At 42.2% G+C, this 26,421-nt stretch overlaps 1 protein-coding gene across 1 annotated transcript; it reads left to right on the top strand.

Moving 5' to 3' along the window:
- Nucleotides 1-4,254: 4,254 nt before the first annotated feature.
- LOC309545469 (taste receptor type 2 member 40-like) lies at nucleotides 4,255-5,247 on the top strand (the record flags this gene model as incomplete). Its single annotated transcript, XM_082244680.1, has 1 exon — nucleotides 4,255-5,247. One exon carries the CDS (start codon nucleotides 4,255-4,257, stop codon nucleotides 5,245-5,247), a length of 993 nt encoding a protein of 330 aa, XP_082100806.1.
- Nucleotides 5,248-26,421: the final 21,174 nt, after the last annotated feature.

The raw sequence follows: 26,421 nt of genomic DNA on the forward strand, positions 1-26,421 counted from the left end.
GTGTACGCCAGTATAGTCTCAAGAGCATGCAGGAGATTCCAGGAGACAGGCAGTTACTCTAGGAGAGCTGGAGAGGGCCATAGAAGGTCCTTAATCCATTAGCAGGATCGGTATCTGCTCCTTTGTGCAAGGAGGAACAGGATGAATACTGCCAGAGTCCTACAAAATGACCTCCAGCAGGCCACTGGTGTGAATGGTTCTGACCACACAATCAGAAACAAACTTCATGAGGGTGGCCTGAGGGCCCGACGTCCCCTAGTGGGCCCTGTGCTCACTGCCCAGCACCGTGGAGCTCGATTGGCATTTGGCATTGAACACCAGAATTGGCAGTTCCTCCACTGGCGCCCTGTGATTTTCACAGATGAGAGCAGGTTCACCCTGAGCACCTGACAGACGTGAAAGGGTCTGGAGAAGCCGTGGAGAACGTTATGCTGCCTGTAACATCGTTCAGCATGACTGGTTTGGTGGCGGGTCAGTCATGGTCTGGGGTGGCATATCCATGGAGGGACGCACACACCTCTACAGGCTAGACAATGGTACCCTGACTGCCATTAGGTATCGGGATCAAATCCTTGGACCCATTGTCAGAACCTATACTGGTGCAGTAGGTCCTGGGTTCCTCCTGGTGCACAACAATGCCTGGCCAAATGTGGCGAGAGTATGCAGCCAGTTCCTGAAGGGTGAAGGAATTGATAATATTGAATGGCCCCCACGCTCGCCTGATCTAAATCCAATAGAACACCTCTGCCAGATTGCACCTCAGTCTCTTTAGGAGCTCAGTGATGCCCTGGTCCAGATCTGTGAGGAAATAACCCAAGACACTATTCGCTGACTCATTAGGAACATGCCCCGACATTGTTAGGCATGCATACCAGCAATTGGGGGCCATACAAACTACAGAGTACCATTTTGAGTTGCTGCAATGAAATTTCAGCAAAATGAACTAGCCTGCTGCATCCTTTTTTCACTTTGATTTTGAGGGTGTTACTTAAATTCATTCCTCTATAGGTTGATCATTTTCATTCCCATAAAACGACCTGGCATCCTTTAGTTCCTAACATATTACCCGATCCATATCATCATAGATATCCAGCATGATATTTTTCCCCATTGAGATCCGATGTGTTTTCAAAGTGTTCCTTTAATTTTTTTGAGCAGTGTAATTATTACATCTACATACCTGTAAAAGGGTCCTTAATGAGATTGTTGTCCCATTGCGTGTCACACACAATCAGGGTTGTTTTTTTTTTACTTTGCATTCTCCTAAATGGACATTTTACAGGCATGTAAAAAAAACTAAAAATGCTACATCTTCCATCTTTCTAATACAATGTATGTGCCAAGCTGCAGTGCTTACATGTAAACTACCCACACAGGAATCAATAAGGTATCTACTTGCAGGACAAATATGTGAATGGGTCCTTTAAACGTGTAAAGAATTAATGAAAGGGTTAATTAAAGTGTTACTTAAACCAGGACCCTGCATGTAGTATATCTGGTCTCCCACAGTACACAGAACATGGAAATGCAAATATTTTACTATGTACAGTATAAACTGCTAAATACCTTTTGTCATCAGCAGTATATACAGCTGTCTTGTGACTTCTATCAGTGTCTGGTTAAACTTATAGGAGGAGTTTTCACTCTACTCTGGCTGTCCTTTGGGGCTGCAGGACCCCTGACTCTCTGTCTGGACAGTACTGATTGGCCCTGTGCCGATCACATGTGCAGAGTGCCCCCAAGGCCCTGTCTTATCAGGATATGGATTATGGACAGTGGAGGAAGGGGAGGATCAGAGAAGACAGGATCAAGAAGCCTTTTTACACAATGCAGGGGGATTAACCCCTAAGTTTCCACAGTGAGTATAACAAGCATACTTTACTGCATATACAGACTGATTTTACTGTTGTAGTTTTAGTAACACTTTAAGGGGACATTGAATAATAAATACATAACAATTACTACATATGCCCTCTGCAACTTTGATAAATGATAATGATTTCAAAACACTGGTGAAGAACAGATCGCTCCACCACTGCATTGTGTTTGATGAGCTGAGCAGCACAAAAAGGAGTTATCCACAGAGGCTAAGCTTTGATAACACAACCCCTTGGCTGCATATGATGAAGGTTAGTAAGTCACAAGGTAGCTTGATATGTAGAATATGAGAAACCTGGCAAAAAGCACCAGCAACTGGAACAAACTGCCACAAAATTGCAGATAATCAAAATAATGTGTTTCCTGTACAGAATATTAGTTGCATTGAGAGTATTCAGTTTATAAATTTCTTTTGCATTCTTAGTTTTCTCCACAATTTACTTGCAGACCCAGCTGTCCAGCAAACGTGACAGCAAGAGGGGATAAGACAAACCATATAACATTTTTATAAAGAAAAACCCCAAAAATGTTGCTGTAGCAGCTTACAAAAGTGTTAGCTGGACTTAGCTTTGTCACTTTCTTAAATCCATTTAAAACAACATGTTCATAGGCTACCCTGTCCACATTAAAGCAATGCTGCTGCGTGATTTCACTGCAGAACGAGCAGCGCTGTCATCCTGCAAGGAAGTCAACTTATCTTTTGGCAGCATCAACTGGCAATAAAATTATCATACAAGTGGACTAGGAAAAGTTACGTTTTTGTACGTACTGTAGAATCTTTTTTTTTTTTTTTAAACCATTGAGAGGCTCAGGAATTTAGTATTCCTTACAAAATTCATGTTATACTGCTGTCTACAGGTGATTCAGACACTGGCAAACAAACACCAACCCCTCCATAATTTCACCTCCTATCGCCATGTGTCCATTTTGTGAGCAAGCAGTACAAAAGGCCAACAACACAGCGGGGCAGGACCTGTGTCCCTAAATGTCCAGACAACAGCCTGAGGCTTAAACAGAAGACCCTTAGATCCACAAGAGGATGTTACCTGACAGACAAGTAATCTTTTAAAGATGTGCAAGGTGTAGACAGGAGAATACATGAAACCCATTATAATCCTCCCAGAATGACGGAAAGTTTAACCTGGCCAGAATCCAGATTTTAGTTAGCAGGACTTCTTGGTCCGAAAAGACAAGCTTGGTGCATTGCTGAAATCAGAAGAAGAATTGAAAAGGATTGACAAAAATCGGGGCTATGCGAAATGGAGTGCCTCAACAATCTCACAAATCTCAAAGAGGATCTCAAAGAGGTGAATGGGAAATAATCTTCTATACTCACGGTGTGTAGGTGGGTAGGGTACAACACTGCTGGAGTACATTGAGGAGTCAGGCTCTTACAAGATAAGAGAGTAGCAGGAACTGATGCCTATCAATCTTTTAGGTCAAGAGATCCCTCATGAGATGGATAGGAATCTAAGAAACTGATTCTTTTCAGTGAAGTTCTCCTAAGTTGGGAGGCCAGGAAAAGGCACTAGGATGCTAGCAAAAAAACAAAAAAAACAAACTGAAGCATAATGGTTGGAGGTGGGGTTTTACAGGGGCTGGGTCAATGATTTTTGTTGGCAGTGCTCCAACCTCCTGTAGGTAGCAGTATAACTAGAATGCCTTTGAATGACTAAATTCTTATGTCGATTAAGGGAAGCTAAAGAAAACTAATGTTGGTGCTTTTAAAAGACTAAAGCCTAGTACACACAGGCTGAATGTCGGGTGACATCGGTTGGTTCAATAAAAACCGGCCGAGCTTTGGCCCGTGTGTATGGAAGCCAGCCAAATGGTCGGCTTTTGTTGGACGAGCATGCTGGAAAAGCGACAGTTGACTGTCTCCCGATCAGCGCTCTCAGCCAATGGCTGAGAACGCTGACTGTAGTGTTCTGGCAGGAGGGCCGTCCTCTGTCAGAACACAAAAGAACAGCAGGGGAGATCGCTGCACTAACATTGGATCTTTAGTACAGTGGCTCAGACCGGAGCTGTCCTTTTTTTCTTTTTTTTTTTCAACCCAGCGTGTTGAATAAAAAAAAAACGAGTGGTTTGTTCCAGGCTTAAATCATATATTAATATGTACATATGTACATTTTGCCCATTGTCCCACTTTAACACAAACTGTTTATACTACATATAAAATTATACTGTTATACTGTTTATTTTGTTTATCTGAGCCTGCATATTGTTTTTTTTTTTGTTGAGTAAAAGCTAATATAAAGCGTGTGGCAGCTGTTCTCAGTCTAAGTGTATATCTGTGAAAATGGCTTACGTTTCTTTTTCTTTATCTTTCCTGTACCGAACTAGATTAGTAGGTTGCTGTTCTTCAGATCTTTGTGGATGCTTCCTTTATTTCTTTTGGCTTCTATGACTGTATTAAGTATCAGCACATTGACGGGGTCAATAACCAATTCAATCATCATAGCTGTAAATGTCATAGACAAAGTGAGGGGTAAGGCTCTTAGTCCCTCAGACATCATCTTATTAACTATGGGCCTATCTAATGTGTTTTTTCAGTTCATCATGCTAGCAAATGACTTTGTAAGCTTCCTCCAGAGTGATCTTTACTACTCCGAAGGTGTATATATTCTATTTACGATAGCACTTAACCTACCTATCTACATTAGCTTCTGGTTTACAGCATGCCTGTCCATCAACTACTATTTCCAGATTGTCATATTTACTCATCCATTTCTCATCCGACTAAAGCATGTAGTGTCCAGACTTATTCCACAGCTGCTAGTGATCTCTGTGATGGTATCAATGGCCACATGCCTACCTGTAATGTGGTACATTAACATGAACAAACAAGACTTTAACGTGACCAGCAATCAGACTGTGGAGCCCACTTTTCCAGAACTTAATTTAACTTACCTCATTATCAGTAATCTGGTCAGCTGTTCTCTACCATTAGTCCTTGCCGGAATTGCTAATGGACTGATCATCAAGTCTCTCATAGATAACACTCACAAGTCAGACAGAAGTGCTAAAGGAGATCTCAGCCCTCGGACAGAAGGACGTATTAGGGCAGCCAGAACAATAAGCTGTTTACTCTTTATTTACATCTCATTTTACATATCAGAGTTGCTTATGTTTACAGAAGCTTTACCTCCAAGCAGTCCGGGATTCTGTGCCTGTTTGATGGTAATATACAGTTATGCACCTGCACAATCTGTTGTTCTCATTTTTGGTAGCCCCAAACTGAAACACGTTGCTCTCAGCATAATTCGTTGTTTACGAGGTATTCATAATCATAAAGAAACGTTTAAAAATGCGACTTTCTCTGTTATTGATGTTAATAATTCGAAGACATTACAAGTCTCACAAGGTTGAACTTGGCTGCATGCAAGAACTGTAAGCACCGTCAGCAACCCCTAAGTCCTGAAAGCCACCATACTTCTGCATTATGTCTCCATTATACACAAATGTTGGCATTATCAGCAGCGCTGCTGTTTTTTCTTTTCTTTAATAAGGTTATTTAAATGTATTTTCAAATAATAAATGTAGTTTGCATTACTGGATGAACTTTTTCAATGGTTAATTGCAAGTGCCATGTTTAAGCGGATATATTCACTTGACTCTTGCCATATTTAAAACTCAAAAATAAGAATGTAGTAACCCCACATTTGCAGCATATGTGATGTCTCATATCCTAATTTTAATGTACAGTTATAGTATGCCTACACTTCCTTCTGTCCAAGTAGAGTCCATGTCTGTATCTTCAGTCTAAAGGAGTAGTTCAGAGCTAGTGCTTGGTGTTTGTATAAGATAGCTCAGAAAGCCCTGTACACACTAAAACTTGGAAGCACCTCATAGTAAATGTTTTTGAAAAATACATTTTTGGTTTAAATAATTTGCAAATAATATTATTTTACGCATTGGTATGCTAGCGCAGTGGATAGCTCACTGGCCCCCGATAGCTCAAAAATAATATTATTTTACAAATAATAAACAATGATAAATATACTTTAAAAACTTCCAAAAAGCATTGTGAAATAAAATAAATTGACCATTGATTGTACCTGGAGTGAGTTCATTTGTTAGAGAGAGAAATTCTGCATGGACTGACCATAGAGTCCTGCTTCTCTGAAGTACACCACAAATTGGCCTGGATTTATGTATTTCCTTTTACTTAATATCCAAACCTGTGTGCAGGTAATGTTTTTACTAACCCTCAACTTCTGTTTCACCACATCGATTATATATTTATAAAGTTACATAGTTAGTCAGGTTGAAAACCAATAAAAGTTCAATAAAAGTTCCCAATAAAAGGGGGGGGGGATCCTATTTATCAATATACATAATCCTATACCCACAGTTGATCCAGAGGAAGATAAAAACCCATGCAAAGCATGATCCAATTTGCTCCATCAGTAGAAAAAAAATCCTTCCTGAGGCAATCGGAGAGCTGGAAAGGCAGATTTAACAAATACATAGCACAGACTTATGCCTCGTACACACGTTCAGATAATCGTACGATAAAACTTCGACCTGATCGCACGATAATCTGATCGTTAGTACACAGCTTTCGAAAGCAGATCACGACAGTTCGTCCAACAAAATCCAAAGGGACAAACAGGAAAACTTCTGTTGTACGATAGCCTAGCGAACGACAATAGTTTAATCAGTACACTATGCGTCCGCTAAAAATCAGAAACACTAAAATAGCACGGAAAAAGCCTGGCTGCCATTGTTTTTGTTTTGCACCATCTGATACGTAGCTATGCAACCAGGAAGCTTTTCCAGAATTGTATGAATAAAATCATACGTTTATATGCATTGTTGAATTCGATATTAACCACTTAAGCCCCGGAGGATTTGGCTGCTAAACGACCAGAGGGTATTTTGCGATTCGGCACTGCGTGACTTTAACGGACAATTGCGCGGTCGTGCGACGCTGTACCGAAACGAATTTGGCGTCCTTTTTTTCCCACAAACAGAGCTTTCTTTTGGCGGTATTTGATCACCTGTGCGATTTTTTGATCACGCGCTATAAACAAAAAAAGAGCGTAAATTTTGCAAAAATAGCAATATTTTTCCCTTTTTTTTATATGAAATTCCCCCAAAAAAAATGTAAAAATCAAAATTTTTTAATATTTTCGGCCAATTTGTTTTATGCTACCTATGTTTGGTAAAAAAAATCGCAAAAAGCGTATTTTGATTGGTTTGCGCAAAAGTTATTGCGTTTACTAACAAAGGGAAAGATTTTTGTCATTTTTGTTGTTTTTTTTTTTAACGCGTAATGGCGGCGATCTGCGTTTTTTTTTGCGGTACTGCGACATTGCGGCGGACAGATCGGACCCTTGACTGACATTTTTGACACTTTTGGGGTTACCAGTGACATTTCTACAGTAATCAGTGCTATATATATGCACTGTTACTGTAAAAATACACTGGTAGTGAAGGGGTTAACTTTATTTGAGAGGGAGGGGCTGTGTGTGTCCCTAGGGGTGTGATTCTAACTGTGATTGGCTGTGGCTTCAACTGTATGCAGAGTGATCAACGGATCTACATAGTAGATCCATGTGATCGTCTCTCATACAGAGAGGAGAATGACAGGCAGCTTGTTTACACAAGCTGCCTGACTTTCTCCCTCTCCCCCGCCGATCGCAGAGTGGCCGGCGGCGATCGGGTCCGCTGGTCACACGCGCGGGGGGGTTCGTGACCACGCGGGAGCGGGAGCGCGCCTCCGTCAGCGCGCGCTCGCTCCCTAGACCCTCACAAGCTAGTGACGTAGCCCTACGTCACTTTGCCTGTGAGGGGCTGACCGCCCACGTAGATAGTCGTGCGGCGGTCGGCAAGTGGTTAATATCATGCAACAAAATGCGAACGATAAGTCGTCCGATTATCTGAACGTGTGTATGGGGCATTAGACAAACAGCTGTGCCCAGAAGGGCAAGCTGGAAATGTGCAGCCTAAGAAACAAGACAGAAGTAGTAGTACAAAAACTGTAATCCGAATAATTAAGCTCTCTATAGATCAAAAGTTTTAAGATTTTTTGAGAAGGGAACTTGTGTTTTTGATCCCTTTGTGTGCTGGCCGCTGGATAGAATGATAAAGGAAACTTCTCTATTGGGCCCTTTCACTTGTAGTTATGCCTATTACCCCACATAGGTTCTGCTTAACAAATATGTCATTAAATAGGTAACCCTTACTTCACGAAGAGCTCTCAAAGAAAGCAGGACCAATTAGCATTGCAGTATACCTGTTATGAAGTCAGCAGCATTCTTGGGCTCCAAGCATGTTGATGCCAAGTAGAGTCTTTGTCCTGCTTCCTAATTGCCTGTAAACTCAGGAATAAAAGGTCAAGGATTGGTTGGTAAAAGGTTTTTGAATGTGTGCAAGAAAAACAAAGTGTGCCTCACAGAGCGCTAAAAATTTCATAGCAAAGAATGAGTTGGAGTGGAATATGGAATGCACATTGAGGAGTACGGAATAAGGAGGTGTAGAGTAGGAAATATGCAGTACAGTGTTTAAGCAAATGACCCCTTATTAGTAAAATACAATGGACCATCGGGCAGCCAATCTGAGCCTGCATATAGGATCCTTTTGTAGAGTAACAGCTAATATGAAGCATGTGGCAGCTGTTCTCAGTCTAAGTGTACCACTGTGAAGAGTTTGTTTTGAAGTATGTCCTTGTTATTTTTATTGTGTTGTAGGACTTTCTGTCAGAAATTCCCCATCAGTTATACATGGCCACAATAGGCATTATCCTTATTATAATCCTTCACTAAAGTCTTGTTTTTTTTTTTTTTTTTTAAATAACAATCATGTTATACTTACCTGCTCTGTGCAGTTGGTTTTGCACAGGGCAGCCTGGATCCTCCTCTTCTCGGGTCCCCTGCTGACGTTCCTGGCTCCTCCCTTCTGCTGGGTGTCCCAACAGCAAGCAGCTTGTTCTGGGGAAACCCAATCAAGCGTGCTCTCAACCTGTGGCTCTGTGTGTCCATTCACATACGGAGCCAGGGCTCGGCCTCGCCCCCTCCGTCTCCTAAATGGCTCATTGGCTGTGATTGACAGCAGTGGGAGCCAATGGTTCTCGCTGCGGCAAAAAGCCAATCAGAAGTGCAAGTCCCCAGAGAGGCAAGGCTTTAGTTGACATCGCTGGATTGAGAGGGCACTCAGGTAAGTATTAGGGGGGCTACTGCACACAGAAGGTTTTTTACATGCACGAAGGTAAAAAAAACCTCGGGCCTTTACAAGCACTGCAAGTATTGCTAGAATTCATCAGCAAGTGTGGATCAGTGTATTATGGCAGGAAGGGAGTCCACTTGTCAGAATACAATAGAACAGCAGGGGAGACTCGCGATGTGTGATGCAGGGATCTGTGGGGTGTTTTTTTTTTTTTTCGTTCAACCCACTAGTTGAACAAAAAAAAAAAAAATACCTGTGTACAACGTGGTATACCCAGCTTAACTAAAGATCTATAGAGAGAGACACGGAGCGCCTCTAAGTGCAGTATGCTTTAATCCAAGATTAGTGTAATATTGGAATAAAGCATACTGCATTTAGAGGCGCTCCGCGTCTCTCTCTTTTCATCCTTTCCACAGAGCCCTGACTTCCCTGTGTTGTGGAGCTTGCCCTTCGTTGCGGACTGTTTTTTCCTTGATGGACTTCCATACCCTCACAGTATGTCCCACGCACACTTGCACCAATGTTACTTGAAGTTCTGACATTCTATTAGTGTATTGTTTACTATACGCCGGTCAAACCGACCTCTGGTAATCATCCTGAGCGCCAGCTAATCTACTGTTTTTTTTAACTAAAGATCTATAGAGGGGAAAGACCTCCTTCCTTCTGCTGGTGTATAAAAAAAACACAAACCAGTAAAGCGCACTACAATGTCCAGCCCAACAGACAGCAGTCTATGGTATCAGCATGGTCAGGGCAAACATTCATTCCAACATACAAGCATGGGCGTCCACAGAACTTTTTTTTTTCAGGGGGGGGGGGGGGGGCAACATTTTAAGGTCACCCATGCTCTGCCACTTTTCAACAATGTCATGAAGGGGAGGGGCTTAGTCATTATACTTATTTTGAGTATTTATATTTAAGGAGCAAACAGCAGCAGTTATTTTAATGCATTTGCTACCTAACAAAAAAAAAAAAAAGAATTCCCATAAAGGAGTTATACAGCACAGTGCTTTGCTGTGTAATTTGGCCCCTTCTATCACCTATAATACCTGGCTGATCCTGCCTGGCTATGTCCTCCTATCTGTAAACTGACCACGGTATACCATGGTGCTAAGCCCAGGCACTGTGGTCAGTTCACGTGCCTCCGTCATCAGCAGCCCTCCTGTCCTCCTCTGTCCTCTCTCCCCCCTCCCTCCCTGCCTGTCTGCTCCTGTGTCAGTGACCACCCCCTCCCCTCCTGCTGCTGTAGTTTTATTTAAAGTTTCATATCCTGTCTACAGTCTGTTTATTAATCCTGTGTGCCCCGGTGCCTGTGTTTTATAAAAATAAGCCATTCTTAACAAGTTTTCAGAGCACCGCTCATGTGACCCGCCGCCTCTCTCCTCCTCACCCCCTCCCTACTGACATCAGTGAGGAATCCTCGGCCCCGTCCACTGCAGGCAGCTGTCAGACGAGGAGAGAGCTGATGGGTCACGTGAGCGGCACTCGACCCTCTGAAAACTGGTAAACTACGGCTTATTTTTTAAAACCCATACACAGGGGCACAGGCACACAGGATTATTAAACAGACCAGACAGGATGGTATAAAGTGGCTTAACAACCACTTGAACAGGGAAGTTGAGATTCCAGGGGGGGGGGGGGCATTTGCCCCCCCTTGCCCCTACCTGCGGATGTCCATGCATACAAGGGTCCTGCAGCTTGCCAGGTAAAGATCCGGAAAGAGGTTGCCACGAGGTAGAGTGTGCTTGGGCAGAAAGCTGAGGAATGCCAGGCTTTCTGACAGCTGTCATTATCTTATCTCCCTGATGCCAGCTAGAGGGATAGGACAGGCTCAGCCTTGCAGTTTCTTCATCCATCACACTGCATACAACATTGTGGTGGTTTTCATCTGCCATCTATACTGATCATAAAGATTTTAACATGTATATATACTATTTGTTTTTTTGGAATAAATTACTTCATCATTCTAATGAGGATCTTGCGCTGCCTTTTTTATGTTCCTTCTGCTAGTGATTCCTCTAGTGATACACCCTAGAATTCCAGTACTGCAAAAGTTTCTGTGAGCAAAGCAAGGATCTTTCTGATGTAGACTCAGAAGAAAAGTAGGGTGTTTTATTGGGCTTCTGCTCGGAATTAAAAAAAATATATATACATTTTGAGTGCAAAAATGGACCTATAGGTTAATTTGTGAAGGCTTTATTATTACACATAAATACATTCAAATATTTGTTCAAACAATGGGAGACAATGCACACTTGAAGATGTTTTTATTACATAGAAACATGTACTGTATATGTTAGACTATGCCATTTGTAAAACTCCAGATAAAAATAGTATCTTTGAGAAAAAAATAAATTAAAATGTCAGCAGTTATGTCAGTCTATCATTTGCAGACAGTGTGGAAAATTAAATGAGATCAAACATCATAATTAGCAACGGGATACTGACACACCTCTTAATTACCATGAGGAAAAAGTCAGTATAAAATGATTCCACATCAGAAACGGATACTTTAAATACATAGGATCAGAGATGAATGATATAACAATTTGATGGTGAGTAATAAAAAAATCCTTTTTTAATCAGCATCATACAAAATCAAAATGTCAAGGAGAGATAAAGAACAGTGTAGGATAAAAACATAGTAGTGGTTGACAAGGTCAGTTCTTTCAAACAGTGTTGTACAAAAACTGTTCACTTACTACATTACAGAGTTCCTACATCTTAAAAAATAGGAGGGGAAAACAAAGTTGAATTTTAAAGTGTCTGCGGACTTCCATTAAAACTTAGTTGTCTATGTGTAGTATACCAGACAATAGAGACCAGTGTCTAATTCAGTTTAATGACTTCAATATTAGACAGTATCACTGTAATTGAGATCCTAGGTTTATGACTATTGTGAGATGTAACTTTTAATTGAGAGCTCCTAATAAGACAATCCACTTGCCAGGAAGGGAAACTTTCTGACAATGTTAATTCATTAAATGGTGCAGCAAAACACACAGGTGGAAATTATTATTCATTGTGCAGGCCAAATGTCGCTGCACAGGTGAATTTGATGCAGAAATGTATACTGTATTAAAAAAAATATATATATATATATACATATATATATAGTGATACATACACATAGACACCTTTTAGCAAACAGTATGGAGGCAAAAGATACATGCTTGCCACAGCCTTGCTTTTTCAAAATAACAAATGCAGTAATATAGAGGTTGGATGAAAGTTCAGTGCAGCATAACACTTTTGGTAATAAAATAGTATGATTGTATAGAGCTGTACGCATTCAAATAAAAAAGAGGGACAACTGAGGCTCCACGAGTGAGAGAGGAATTTGGTCTCAAAACAGAGACAGTTAGGAGCTATGCATTTAAAATCAATATAAACACACATTTAGGGAAGCCTATCCCACCGCCAACTAATGCGCCATCAGCTCATTCCCTACTCTTACAACCTCTTGTAACACCTGCCCCACCGCATTAGATTGTAAGCTCTTCTGAGCAGGGCCCTCTTAATCCTCTTGTATTTTATTGTATTGTAAATGTACTGTCTCCCTCTAATATTGTAAAGCGCTGCGTAAACTGCTGGCGCTATAGAAATCCTTAATAATAATAATAGTAATTTATTGCCAATTAAATGTATAAAAATTCACACAATTATTATTCATCATAGATAAATGTATTTAGAGATAGGTCCCCAACATTAAAAAGCTTTGCAGTCATAATGTTTTGCGACGGACTGATCAAATAGGCAGTACATAAAATTCTGAAAAAAACACCTGTACAAGACTGTTTTTAATCACATTAATTGCAATGTGATGACAATGGCTGCAAAGGTTTTTACCAGATAAAGACTGGTTGCAGAAGCTATCCAAAATAAGGATAAATGTTGCACAAATAGTGATGGTTTTGTTTCTGTCATGATCAGATGTAGACAAGCAAACACCTCCACACGCATGATAAATAGGCTACAGCCAGTCTGCCTGGCTGTCCTGTGCCAGATCATTTTGGTGCAAATACAATGATAAATTCCCTCAACATTGTTTTCCCTTGCTCGTTCAAGCTTTATATAGCAACACGTCATATTCGGACCCCTGGCCCTGACTGTTTCTACTTGAATGGGGCCTGTCTGTTTAGGCCAGCAGGCCTGGACACACATGACCTCTGCCTCCTACTTATGCACTCCTTTAGCACATCTTGTGATGCTGCATTCGGAGCAGGGGCTGACACCGCAGGAGCTGATCTTGCCTGGGTACAACATCCCTGGCCTAACATCCCACCAACAGGCTGTCTACTTCAATTGTTGCCCTTGCAGGACTGATTGCAGTCTTCTACCTTTGTGCAGCAGACCTGTCGCTAACTGGGATCCTCTCCTGAGCTACCTGCTCAGGTACCTTTTCACTGCTAAAACCATCTCTCAGCCTGTATCTACACATACTGCTTCTGTCACACACTTGTCTCACACACTATGACAACTGTTGGTTTAACTGCTGAAAAGTGTCATACTGTTAGTATGAAATTTTATGTATTCATTGAAAAGAAAGATCCAATAGCATCAACAGCATGGCAGCAATATGTTGGTCCACCTTGGCATGAATCTGGTTACACTTCCTCTTCCAAGGAAATTACGGTTTTCCATGTGAGTATTCTAAGTGGACTGAAATGGTTTATAGCATTTGGAGGGCACGGAGGAAATTACCATAAATTTATCAGATGCTGTCTTAACCAGCTCAATAACAGTATCTTACAACCCTTTCATTTTCAGGCCTTTTTTTAAATTTTCGTTGTACCCAAATTAATTTGAATGCTTTTTAAGATAGATAGAGCTTTCTTTTGGTGGCATTTAATAACCACTGTTTTATTTATTTTTACTATACTGTATAAAGGAAAAAAATTGAACTTTTTAAAGAAAAAAGTTACCCTTACTTTTTGGTAAAGTAAAAATGGCAGGATTGTCCAAAATCCCTAAAAATGATCCCTTTTCTAAAGTGGACACCTCGAGTGATCTAATGTTTTGTCACAGTTTTTTAGAAACAAAAACATGCTGTTATTGAATTGGATATAATTGTGTAATATTACAGTCTAATTTTTCTCAAAACATTCTGTGCTAAAACACCAAAAACAATAGATAATTCCACTTTAAGTGCCCATTCACACTACCGCGACTTGTCAGGCGACTGGTCAGCCTGACAAGTCGCGGTCCATGCAGTGCTACGGGAACCGTTCTAATAAGAGAGACTCAAGTCGCTCCGACTTAGAAAAAGGTTCCTGTACTACTTCGGGGCGACATCGGAGCGACTTGCATTGACATTCATTATATGAAGTCCGTGCAAGTCGTGCCAAAGTCGCAGTGCACGCGACTTCACAGGTCGCCCCCGAAGTCGTGCCGCGGTAGTGTGAACCGGCACTTAAGCTGCTGTTAGATATTGAAATCATATATAGTAGCTCTGTTTTAGTGTGTATAATATTATAGTCTAATACTTTTAAACAGTCACTCCACTTTAGACCAATATTTCACTTACCCACCTGGGTTCCATGCTTTGCCCCCTGCCCCTGAGTCTCATATCTACATCTGCATTCCCCATCACATCAATCATGGTGGCAGCAGAAGGGTGGAGCTGGTAACCTGGCACAAATTTCACTGCCAGCAGGGGAGATTCCTTCATCCATGCTGACAGACATTATTGTTTGCTCATTATACAGTACATATGTACTCAATCATTCAGTTTGGTTCTTAGAAAGTAAAAGCTTTTTATGATTGTGTGAGACATAGCATTGTCCCCCAGAATTAATGAATGAACCATTTACTGTATAAGCCAGGGAGTTATATAAAGGGTTGTATAGCTCTATCTGAATACTGCATAGTGTTAGCACCTGCTTGACTTTCATCATCATGGTCAGGTTTTGCTTTAATAAGCCTTGCAGATATGTGCTCAGGTTTCGTCATTTTGAAATTCAGACAAAAGAATTAAACTCAAACAAGCCATCTCCGGTTGCATTCTATTGCAGTTCTAGTGTTTCACACAAGCTTGTATGGGAGGAGAACTGTTGTCCATATATCCCTTTTATAATCTAGAGCTATGCTTCTTAGAATTGCTTGTTCACTGATTTGTAAACACAATCACACATGAAATAGCATGGGTTCACAATCATGGTTTGTCTTAGCAGGACCAAAAGGGAGCAAATAATAGAAGCTCAGGGTTAGGGTGTATAACTTTAGGGCTACCAGAAAACCCATGAGTTGTCACAAACACAAACCCTTAACTTTAAATTACGGTATATTTTTTTCTTATATAAAGATTTGTATTTGTACATTTGTTTTAAAGCACAAAGAAGTACAACAGACTTAAAATAAAGAATAACGAGCATGGGCTCTCTGCTTCCTCCTTTATTGAATTGTATTGTAACTGTACTGTCTGCCCTCATGTTGTAAATCACTGTGCAAACTGTTGGCGCTATATAAATCCTGTATTATAATAATAATAATACTCTAGGTAACACACAAGAAACTATTTTCAGGAGATATATATTTATTTTTTTTTAACACCAAATTTTTTATTGAAATATAAGGACACGTACAAAGATAATAGCACATCGTCATCCATCCAATTCTGAACAAGATACAAACCATGAGAACAGAAAACAAGGTTATTGGAAGTCATATAAACATCACAGTAGTAATAAACCTCGCAGGGAACTGTGTACCAGGTGTCACGAGTGTGCAACCTCTAAATACTAGTTCCGTCCACAGTTCCTCCGCATCAGCAATGAGTCTGGGATACCAGCTAGGAGATAGTCAGTAAGGAAGGAGGTACTCGTCACCCCCAAGGGGAACACACTGTGATCGAGTACCTCCAAGGAGCGCTGTGGGAGAGACAAGCGCGCCACCACTCACCTCCTTGACCTGGCTTATGCCAGCCTAACTTAACACTCTGTCATAATTAGGAACATCATTATATATGCATATAACCTTGCAATGTGGGTTCCTACTTCCCTCAAGAGTACCTGGAGGGGGATATTAATCCTGGCGAGGGAAGGGGAGAAAGGGATGGAAAGCGGGTATGGGCTAGAAAGCAGGGAGGGGGGGGAGGGAAGGGAGGGGTTCCCACCACTAGAGAATAAAAACCATATATAAGTCTCCAACATGTCAGGCTACCGTCAGAGGTCCTGAAGAGATGCATTACCAGCTTACACCAACCAATAATCACACGGATGCTGTGAGCCAAGAGTCCCATGCTTTATGGAACCCTGCAGCCCTTCTTCCCTTATACGCTAGTATTCTTTCCATTTCACATTGGGAATCAACTCTCTGCCTGATTTCAACGATGCTAGGGATTGTGGTATTCCTCCAATGCGCAGCAATAGCAATTCTGGTGGCAAAAAGAATGTGTGCCGCCACAATTCTGCAGTGTGGATATATATATTTCTAACAAGCTGACTTTGTCCACCTGTATTACATTACAGTAGGCCAACAGTGGGAGGGGTGGGCATATCCGTGAAATCTGTGAAAATCCATGAAACCAAAACTTAGCAACTAATTCCATAAAGTCTAGGGGGGGGAACATTTTGATACTAAATTCTGGATATTTTTAATCTAAGATTAATTATGTAGTGGAAGCAGCTGCTTGGTTGGGTACAGATTGATTGGATAGTTTAGGTAGGTACCCATATTACATTTGTAAATCCAAAGTTTTGATAAATCCAAAGTTGATTGTACAGTCAGAATTTAACAGGTATAGTGACCCTAATAGGCAAGATATTGACAAAAAGCATATGTGAAGTTGGACACAAAGCAAAAACATTTTTTTTTAAATATGGAATAGCAGATGAAAAGTCTTTTAACCACTTCCCGCCCGCCCTATAACAGAATGAAGGCGGGAATGTGGTTGTGTTATCCTGACCAGACGTCATATGACGGCGGCAGGATAACACAGCTCTGGGCGCCCCCCGGGGGTGCGCAGAGCGGCGATCAGTGATGCGAGGTGTCAGTCTGACACCCTGCATCTCCGATCTTGGTAAAGAGCCTCTGACGGAGGCTCTTTACCATGTGATCAGCCGTGTCCAATCACAGCTGGTCACATAGTAAATAGGAACAGCCGTTGATCGGCTTTCCTTAGTTCGTGCCTGACAGGCACGAGTAAAGGAGCGCCGATCGGCGGCTCCCCTGACAGGGGGGGGGGTCGGCACTGGTAATCAGATCATTGATTACTAGTGCAGACCCTCGGGGGGGGATGCCACTAGATCCACCAGGGATGCCCACTATGACCCCAGGGATGCCCACTATGGCCACCAGGGATGGCAATCAGGGCTCAGGGAGCCCCCCATTGCCTCCCCATCAGTGATGCCCACCAGTGTCCTCCCTATCAGTGCTGCCCACAAGTGCCCATCATTGCCATCCTTTAGTGTCGCCCACCAGTGCCCATTATTGCCCACCAGTGCCGCCTATCAGTGCCCATTAGTGCCCATCAGTGCTGCCCATCAGTGCCACCCATCAGTGCCCATCAGTGCCGCCTATCAGTGCCCATTAGTGCCCGTCAGTGCCACCTATCAGTGCCCTTCAGTGTCACCTATCAGTGTCCATCAATGCCGCCTATCAGTGCCCAGCAGTGCCGCCTATCAGTGCCCACCAATGCTGCATATCTGTGCTACCTATCAGTGCCACATATCAGTGCCTATCAGTGCCGCATATCAGTGCCGCCTATCAGTGCCACCCCATCAGTGCCACCCCATCAGTGCCACCCCATCAGTGCCTCCTCATCAGTGCCTGTCAGTGCAGTCTCATCAGTGCTCATCAGTGCAGGAAAAAACTTATTTATTTACAAAATTGTATAACATAAACAAAAAAACTTTTTTTTTTTTTTTTCAAACTTTTAAAGTCTTTTTTTATTTGTTTAGCAAAAAGTAAAAATCGCACAGGTGATCAAATACCACCAAAAGAAAGCTCTATTTGTGGGGGGGAAATGACATAAATTTGGTGTAGGTACAGTGTTGCATGACCGCGCAATTGTCATTCAAAATGCAACAGCGCTAAAAGGGGAAAATTGGCCTGGGCAGGAAGGGAGGGAAGTGCCCTGTATTAAAGTGGTTAATGTGACTTCAAAGGTGACATGAGAGAAAATAGTCCTTTAAATTAGTGCTTAGAAGATGCCTTTAAGCTATATGGTGTTACAGAACAGTACATTTTGCTTGGCAGTAAGCAGCAGCACCCCAATGTAATTAATTTAAATAAAAAAAAAAATTAAAAAAAGGTTTTTAGGTAGCTCTGGCGTTATGACACCTGATTTTTTTTTTTCATCCAGCAGTTATAGGTCTGAATTGAATGGTGGAAGCAGAAGCAACAAAAGCTCTAAAAGCTATAGCAAATTTTAATCTAATAAACAAAGCCCTCAACTTCTTACCTATGGGCCAGTGGCAAAACAATTTATTAGTATAGTTTGTGAGCTTCTTCTTTTCTTTTTTTTTTTTTTTACATAACCACACTGCATTGTCCTAAAAATTTAACAATTTTTGCAAAAATATAATATGTTGAAACAGAGTGCCCAAAAGCATTAAAAAAAATACAAAAACACAGTATTCCCCAAATACCCCCCATTTCCTGTATAGCTAAATCATTCCCAAAAAATACAAATATAGATTTCAGGCATGTGCTTTGTAGAAATTGTCTACCTTCAGGACACTAAACGAGTGCTTAAATAGGCAGAAAATAGGAGGCAAGGCAGGCTTTATCTTTAAAAAAAATGTGTAATTACTGTAACTGTAATTACAGTATGTAAGCAGCTTGGTTAGGCCATAATATAGGAGGTAGAGATGAGACAGGTTTTATCGTGAAATAGATATTAGAGTATATTATTTGAGAGGCAATAGACACAAATATTGTACAGTGGCTGTACAGTGCAGTTCCAGATGATGTCTGTTACCACCTATAACTGCAAAAAAGACACTATAACTGCCCCTAGTCCTGGGGTCTGAGCCCCACCTTATCCAAACTCTTTGTGCTTCAGTCCGTTCCCTACATAATAAAGCAAAACATTTCTGACATGAGTTGCAGATTTTCACCTGAATTTTTTTCTTTTTTTTTTTAAACCATGTACTGTAATTATGTACTGTCAGAATCGCATAGATTCATGCCAACATCTCTGAAATTACAAACAACAAAAATCCACTATGTATGGGACTTTGAGGGTGCCCAGATATTTATACAATATGCACCAATAGTAACATTTTCATAAATGTATGCTAAATTAAAAATACATCACATTCTAGCCAAACATGGCTTATTTGTAAATCTTCAATATATTCCACAATAAAGCATTACTAGTTTCACAGTATATCATTGACCTTCCCACCCTACTATATAGTACTTGTATGTGTTATTTTATTCACACCAAATGATTTTCAAAGTTTTGAACTGCAATAGAAGAGGGATCTCAATGGTCTTTACATGACACCTTTTGTGGCTTCCATATATCCCACCTCCTCAGGCAAACCTATAGGATCAGGAACCGGGGGACCACCAACACCCCACTGCACAGAGCAGGTAAGTATAAGATATTTTTCATTTATAGCAAAAAATGATATTTATTCTTTACTATCACCTAACTAACACAGATCCCTTCCCATGACATGTTTTACTGAAGCATAAAAATGAAATGTCCCCCTACATGCCCAGTGCATGTATGCCAGTGTCAGGAAGATCATGTACACGTCCATGACCAAAGATATGCATGTGCACAAAGTGTCGCTCAAGCACCAATGCACAGAAACAGGGTTGTGGTGCATCTACACATGTGCATTAGCTTAAATGAACATGCACGTTTGACACTGGCTTTTGGCGCTTAATGACCTGTTTAAGGCATTAAAGAATTAAGGAGAATTGCTGAAAGGTTACCAGCTTCACTGCTTTGTGACAAGACCTGCATCCTGTGTCATAAGCTGGCTTTCCTTTTGACACCACTTGATTTTGATCTCCTGCTGCTGACCCTGGCTTGTGTTCCGACGTCATCCCCTTCCTGCTGTTTTGTATACTTTATCTGCTTACCTGTTATCAGTCCTGACTGGCTTCTGACCCTGCCTCTGCCTTCTGAATTAGTGCCTTTTCTGTTGTTGCTGAGTCTGGCTTGTCTTGACTGCAGCTTTGATTCCGGTATCTGCAAGTTCTTGAGCTCCCTCCATGTTACAACATTCTGCACAGGTTCCAGTACAGCATCTACAACATCTCAGAGGTATCCAGACTGTCACCTGACCGCCATGGTGTCAAGACCTACTACAGGCACCCGTGCTACTCTTTATCCTGCTACACCCTTTCGCCAATTCCAAGAGGTATTGGACAGTAGGTGTAAAGGAAGCCCTCCCGTCAGTTTAGCCTCTACAGGTACATGGCATCCAGTTTGATACTTCAATGGCTTAAAAACTCTCTGTTTCATGGCTTGGGTATGTACAACATTACCATTAAGAGAGGCCTTTAGTACTCATGGAGAGATTTTCGACTAAGAAGCTGACTTTTAATAAAATGAATCATACCTGAGGATTGCCAAATACCTACTGCAGATGTTACTAATAAAATCAAAATATTAATTTTATATGGATTTAATTAAAAAAATATCAAACACTCTTTCGGGGTGAAATGCAGCAGGAGGTTGAGGAAGACCTGAGGTGAGGTTGTGCAGTGTTTTGGATGCACAATGTTTTTACCATTTTTTTTCAAAAGATTTAGTCAGGTTCTGTGAAAAAAGGCAGCTCTTGAATGGACTGTCAGCAACAACTGTTTAATGTTCTCTCAAAAGTAGGGATAGGCGAATGGTTAGGCCCGAGCATGAGTTAAGGCCGAATATTTGCCTATTCAGCCGTTTGCCGAACACCTGAATATGCAGGGTGTTTGCCAGGTGTCCCCCCCCACGAACACTCTGCAATCAGGGTGCAGTATAAGCTGGTTGTTAAGGAACGGGGCCTGGGAAGCGGCGTCCTTAACAACCGATAATTCATCAGCTGTCCATGGGTTTCCCCGCTGACACCTGAACAAAAATAGTGACAGTTTAAAAAAAAAATTCCTTTTTCCTTTAAATATAGTGCCTGGGGTGTCCCCTTAGTCTGCCTGTAAAGTGGCACATCTTTAGCATGCATTAAACATGCTGCAACAAAAATCACATTCCTAAAGAAAGAAAAAAAATGAGTCAAATTACATTTAAAATGACTCGCGGTTACAATTGCCAACTCCGCCCCCGCCCCCACACCCAAGATCACCTTGTCCCTATGTTGATGAGGACAAGGGCTTCCCTGGTTGGTGTTTGTCGGGGGCTGCGGGTGGGGGGGCTTACCAGAATCTGGAAGCCCCCTTTAACAAGGGGGCCCCAGGTCCCAGCCCCCCCCCCCCTGTGAATGGGTAGGGGGTACCCCTACCCATTCACTAAAAAAGTGTACAAAAAAAATAAACACACGCACACTGTCCTTTATTCAAAAAAAAAAAAAAAAAAACAGTGTCCCCCAATGTAAATCCATTGTCATTCACGCCGCCCAGGTGTGAATGGAGCCTAAATGGTTGGAGTATATCGGTAAATAAACAACATGAAAAACAGAGTTAAAAAGGCCTGATTTAACTTAACCACCAAAGAACTACATAGAGTGTTTTATAACGCTACTCACTGGGCTGTAATAAATTCACGTTTTATTAATCAGAGTTGATTGACAGACACAGCTGCATATACTTCACCATAGGTTATGCTACCCTCTACAGGGGTAGGACTAGGCAGACAACACAAAAGCTTGGCTACGTCCTGTGGGCCGTCCTAAGCTGGCATAACCCCCCTCTCTGCTTAGAGATACTCAGTTTTGTAACAAGCAGTAACAGAAGCATAAAAACTCCTTAGACCTCATGCACACAGGGCATTTGAAAAAACGAGCTGAAAAGCCAGTTCTGACGCCAAGAAGAAGCAGCTGTAAAAACGTGCTTTTAGAAGCATTTTATATTGGTGTTAATGCACGTTTTAGCCACGTTTAGCAGCGTTGGTGTTTAGCAGCCTTTCTCTTCCCTTTTCTATTTTCCAACCTCGAATCCAACTACTACAGTTTAAAAACGTCTGAAGTGGCCTAACGCTGTATGCGGCGTTAAGCAGCCTTTAGCAGCGTCAGGCGTTTTTACAGCTTAACACTGCTGCTCCAGAACACGCTGGCCCTGGGTTTTTTTTACAGCTTAGAAACGCCTATGCCACTTACAGCTCCTGAAAGCCTGTGTGTGCATGAGGCCATAGAATAACATGGAGGGGCGTTTTTAAGCTGCAAAAAAAAAAAATAAAAATGCCTGACGCTCCTAAAAGCAACTGTAAAAACGCCCTGTGTGCATGAGGCCTAAGAGGGGTGGGTGCTGTGTCTGTCAATGAACTCAGAGAAAAGGATTTTAGAGTGAGTACAAAAATCCTATTTTCTCTTCCGTTCATTGACAGAAACAGCTCCATGTAGGGATGTCTCAAAGCAGTGCCGGACATTAGGGGTGGGAATAACAAACCCAAGGCTAAACACAAGCCAATCCAGGTAATAATGACTCAACTAGCACAACAGGAGCCCAACCTGAAATACACCCTCAAGAGGGAAAAATAGACCCCCTAAATCGCAGCCCACCGTCTGTCTGATCCATCTGGAAAAGTAGCGTAGGAAGCAGGATTCCCCTTCTGCGGCCCATCCATAATCACAAAGAGTGAGTCTGACCCCCAAGGGACTTGGTGGTTGCCAAATAGCTCAAACATCATCCAGAGTATAAAAGGCAAATACACTGGGATGAGCAGGCCTGGGACACAAGCATGGCAGCACAATGTCCTTATTCAAATTAAAATCAGAGACTACCCTTGGGAGGATTGGTGGCCGTGGTCACAGGACCACCTTATCCCAGTGAACCACCAAATAGAGAGAACGACAAGACAAAGCCGCCAACTCCGACACCCTGTGAGCAGAGGTGATAGCCACCAAAAAAGCCACCTTTTGTGACAGCATAAGGAAAGGGATCCCCCTTATGTTTTCAAAGGGAGATTTTGAAGAACCGACAGAACCATGTTCAAATTCCATGGTGACAGAGAACTTACAGGCGGAGTAAAAAGATAAACCCCCTGTAGGTATGTACGCCCCAATAAATGGGAAGCCAAAGGTCTTTGAAAAAAGACTGCCAAGGCAGACACTTGGCCTTTCACAATGCTCAAGACCAGTTCCTGATTCAACCCTGTTGAAGAAAGGCCAGAATCTGAGCCACCGAAAAGGAACGGGGATGGACTCCACGAACCGCACTCCAGGAAATGTATGCCTTTCACACCCGATATTAAAGCTTTCGAGATGTAGATTTCCCTGCCTTCAACATGGTGTGAATCACTGAGGCAGATAAGTCTCTGTACTTTAGCACCTGGCTTTCAACAGCCAGGCCGTCAAAGCCAGCGACTGTAAAACAGGATGGAAGATCGGCCCTTGAGACAACAGGTTGTCCCTGAGAGGAAGCCTCCAGGGGACGTTGGAAACCAGTCACACCAGGTTGGTATACCAAGACCGGCAAGGCCAGTCCAGAGCCACCAGAATGACTGGAATTCCTTCGCCCTCGATCCTACTTAGAAGTTACAGAAGAAGCTGGAGCGAAGGAAGGCATAAATCAGATGGTACCGGCTCCATGGAGCCCCCAAAGCATCCGTGGCATCTGCCAGAGGATCTCGCGACCTGGCTACAAACCTCAGCACGTTTCTGTGGAGCCAGGACACCAACAGAGCCACCTCGGGGATGCCCCACCGCAGACATATCTGATGAAACACATCCGGATGAAGGGACCATTCCCCCTGGTCCGACGCCTGACGACTGAGATAATCCGCCTGCCAATTTTTCACGCCGGAAAAGTGCATAGCGGAGAGGGCAAGAACAATCTGCCCACCAGAGTATGCCGGATACCTCCAGGGCTGCTAACACACTCCTTGTGCCGCCCTGGTGATACACAAAGCCCCGGCCGTGGCATTGTCCGACTGAATCCGCACTGGGAGCCCCCGGAGCCGCTCCGCCCAATGATCCAGGTAAAGCCTGATCGCTCGAAGTTCCCAGACATTGACGGGCAATCTGGACTTTTCCAGCGTCCCACAGTCCTAAGTCGAGTACAGCCCCAGGACCCCTCCCCACTAGGGATGATCGAACTTTTGAAAAGTTCGGTTCGACCAGAACACCCGAACTTCACGAAAGTTCGGCCCGGATTTCAGAACCCCATTGAAATCAATGGGACCCGAACTTCTGTAATCAAAAAACACAATTTTTAAGCCCTAAAACCCAATAAATGCCCCTAAAAAGTGCCTAGGGTTCTGGGTCATGCCCCATTAACTATTAATCACACAAAAAAAAGTTCTTAAAAATTGTCATTTTTGATAAAAAAGCCAATTATTGAAAAATTAAAAAAAAAAAAAAAAGAGATTTTTTTGATTTTTAGTATTTAGTATCTGGGGGGTCTAAAAGGTGTGCATGTGAAGTTTCAGCTCTGTAGAATGTCCAGAACCATGAAAAAAAAAAGATAATTTTTCAGTAGAACAGGGATGTGGTTCGGGAGCCTCCTTTAACTTTAACACCTATATGATCTTTTTTTCTGGTTCTGGACATGCTACAGAGCTGAAACTTCACAGGTACACCTTTTAGACCCCCCAGACACAAAATCACACAAAAAAAAGTTCTTAAAAATTGTCATTTTTGATAAAAAAGCCAATTATTGAAAAAAAAAAAAAAAAAAAGAGATTTTTTGATTTTTACTTTGGATTTAGTATCTGGGGGGTCTAAAAAGTGTACCTGTGAAGTTTCAGGTCTGTAGCATGTCCAGAACCAGAAAAAAAAAGATTGTTTGTATTAGAAAACTTTAAGCACAGGAATATGGCTTCTCTGCTGTAACACCTTGCCGGTTTAATAGCAGGCATTTTTTTGGGTTCTTTGCAGTCAGGAAAAACATCTGAACTTGTGTATAGTGGTACTGTGCACAAGTTCTGATGTTTTGCCTGCCTCCAAAACCCCCCAAAAAATGCCAGCAAAAACACACCTGGGCATCTTTTTTTTTTGACGCTAGCGTTTTTTTGGCATTTTTTGGGGTTCTTTTGAGGCAGGCAAAACATCTGAACATGTGTATAGGGGGTATATATAGGCATATATGTCTGAATATATACCCCTAGACATATATAGGTGTGATAGTAGCAGAAATATATTACTGTAAATGATTTCATTAGCGCAAGCATTTATTTCTGCTACTATCACACCTATATATGTCTAGGGGTATATATTCAGACATATATGTCTATATATTCCCCCTATACACATATTCAGATGTCATGTCTGACATCAAACATGTCCTCAAAAAAGCACTGGCAGTGGCAGCCCCTGCAGCATTAAAAAATGCTTGCTGGTGAGAAGCCACATGCCTGTGCCGAAGCAACACAGAGAAATGATCATTTCTCTATAGCGGTCACCCTGCTATGGAAGGGTTTTGTCACCCTGCCATAGCAGTCACTGTCAGTTAACCCTACACTACACTACGGTCCCCTGACACTTAACACTTTCCCTACAGAAACTAAATTTTTGAAGCTAACTTAAGTGTAAAGGAGCACTCTAACTACACTAGATATCCCTTTCCTCACACTAAAAATAGCTAAATGACACTTTTAAAGTAAAATTAACAGAACTGCTTCCACTCTCTTCCATGTCCAGTATAACAATGCTGGGAATATGGCGGGGGCGATCTTATATACTGGGGGGCGTATTCACTAATGATTGGTCTAGGGACCCCCTAGTCACTCCAATCACATTCCTAGCATTCTCCTGCCCCCTCAATTGGCTTTTGCTAATGGTTCTGGTCCAATCACGGGCTTTTAAAGCCCATTTCCTGAAGCATTGCATTTTGGGCGGTTCTGGTTGCCGAATTCCGAACTTTTTGGGCAAAAAGTTCTAAATTAGGCCGAACCTCGAACACCCAATGTTCGGGCCGAACCGATGGTGGACCCGAACCGTTCGATCATCCCTACTCCCCACCTCAACAGGCTGGCATCTGTCATGACCACTGTCCAGTACAACGGGGAGAAAGGACTTGCCCGGTAGCAAGGCTTGGGAGCACAGCCACCAGACCAGAAAACTCTTTGTCGCCCGACTCAGACAAATCACATTGTCCAGTGACTTGGGACACTTGTCCTATTTGACCAGAATCACCTTTGAAAGAGTCTCGTGTAGAACTGTGCAGACAGAACCGCCTCAAAGGTGGACACCATCAGGCCCCAACACTCGCATGCACACCCAAAGGGACGCCACTTGTGGGCTAACAAGAGTTGAATCGCAGAATGCAACTTCTGCAACTTTCCCAGAGGAAGGAACACTCTGGCTAGAGCTGAATCCA

This window comes from Pelophylax lessonae (genome assembly GCF_965119305.1).
Source record: "Pelophylax lessonae genome assembly, chromosome: 1".
Taxonomy (NCBI): Eukaryota; Metazoa; Chordata; class Amphibia; order Anura; family Ranidae; genus Pelophylax; species Pelophylax lessonae.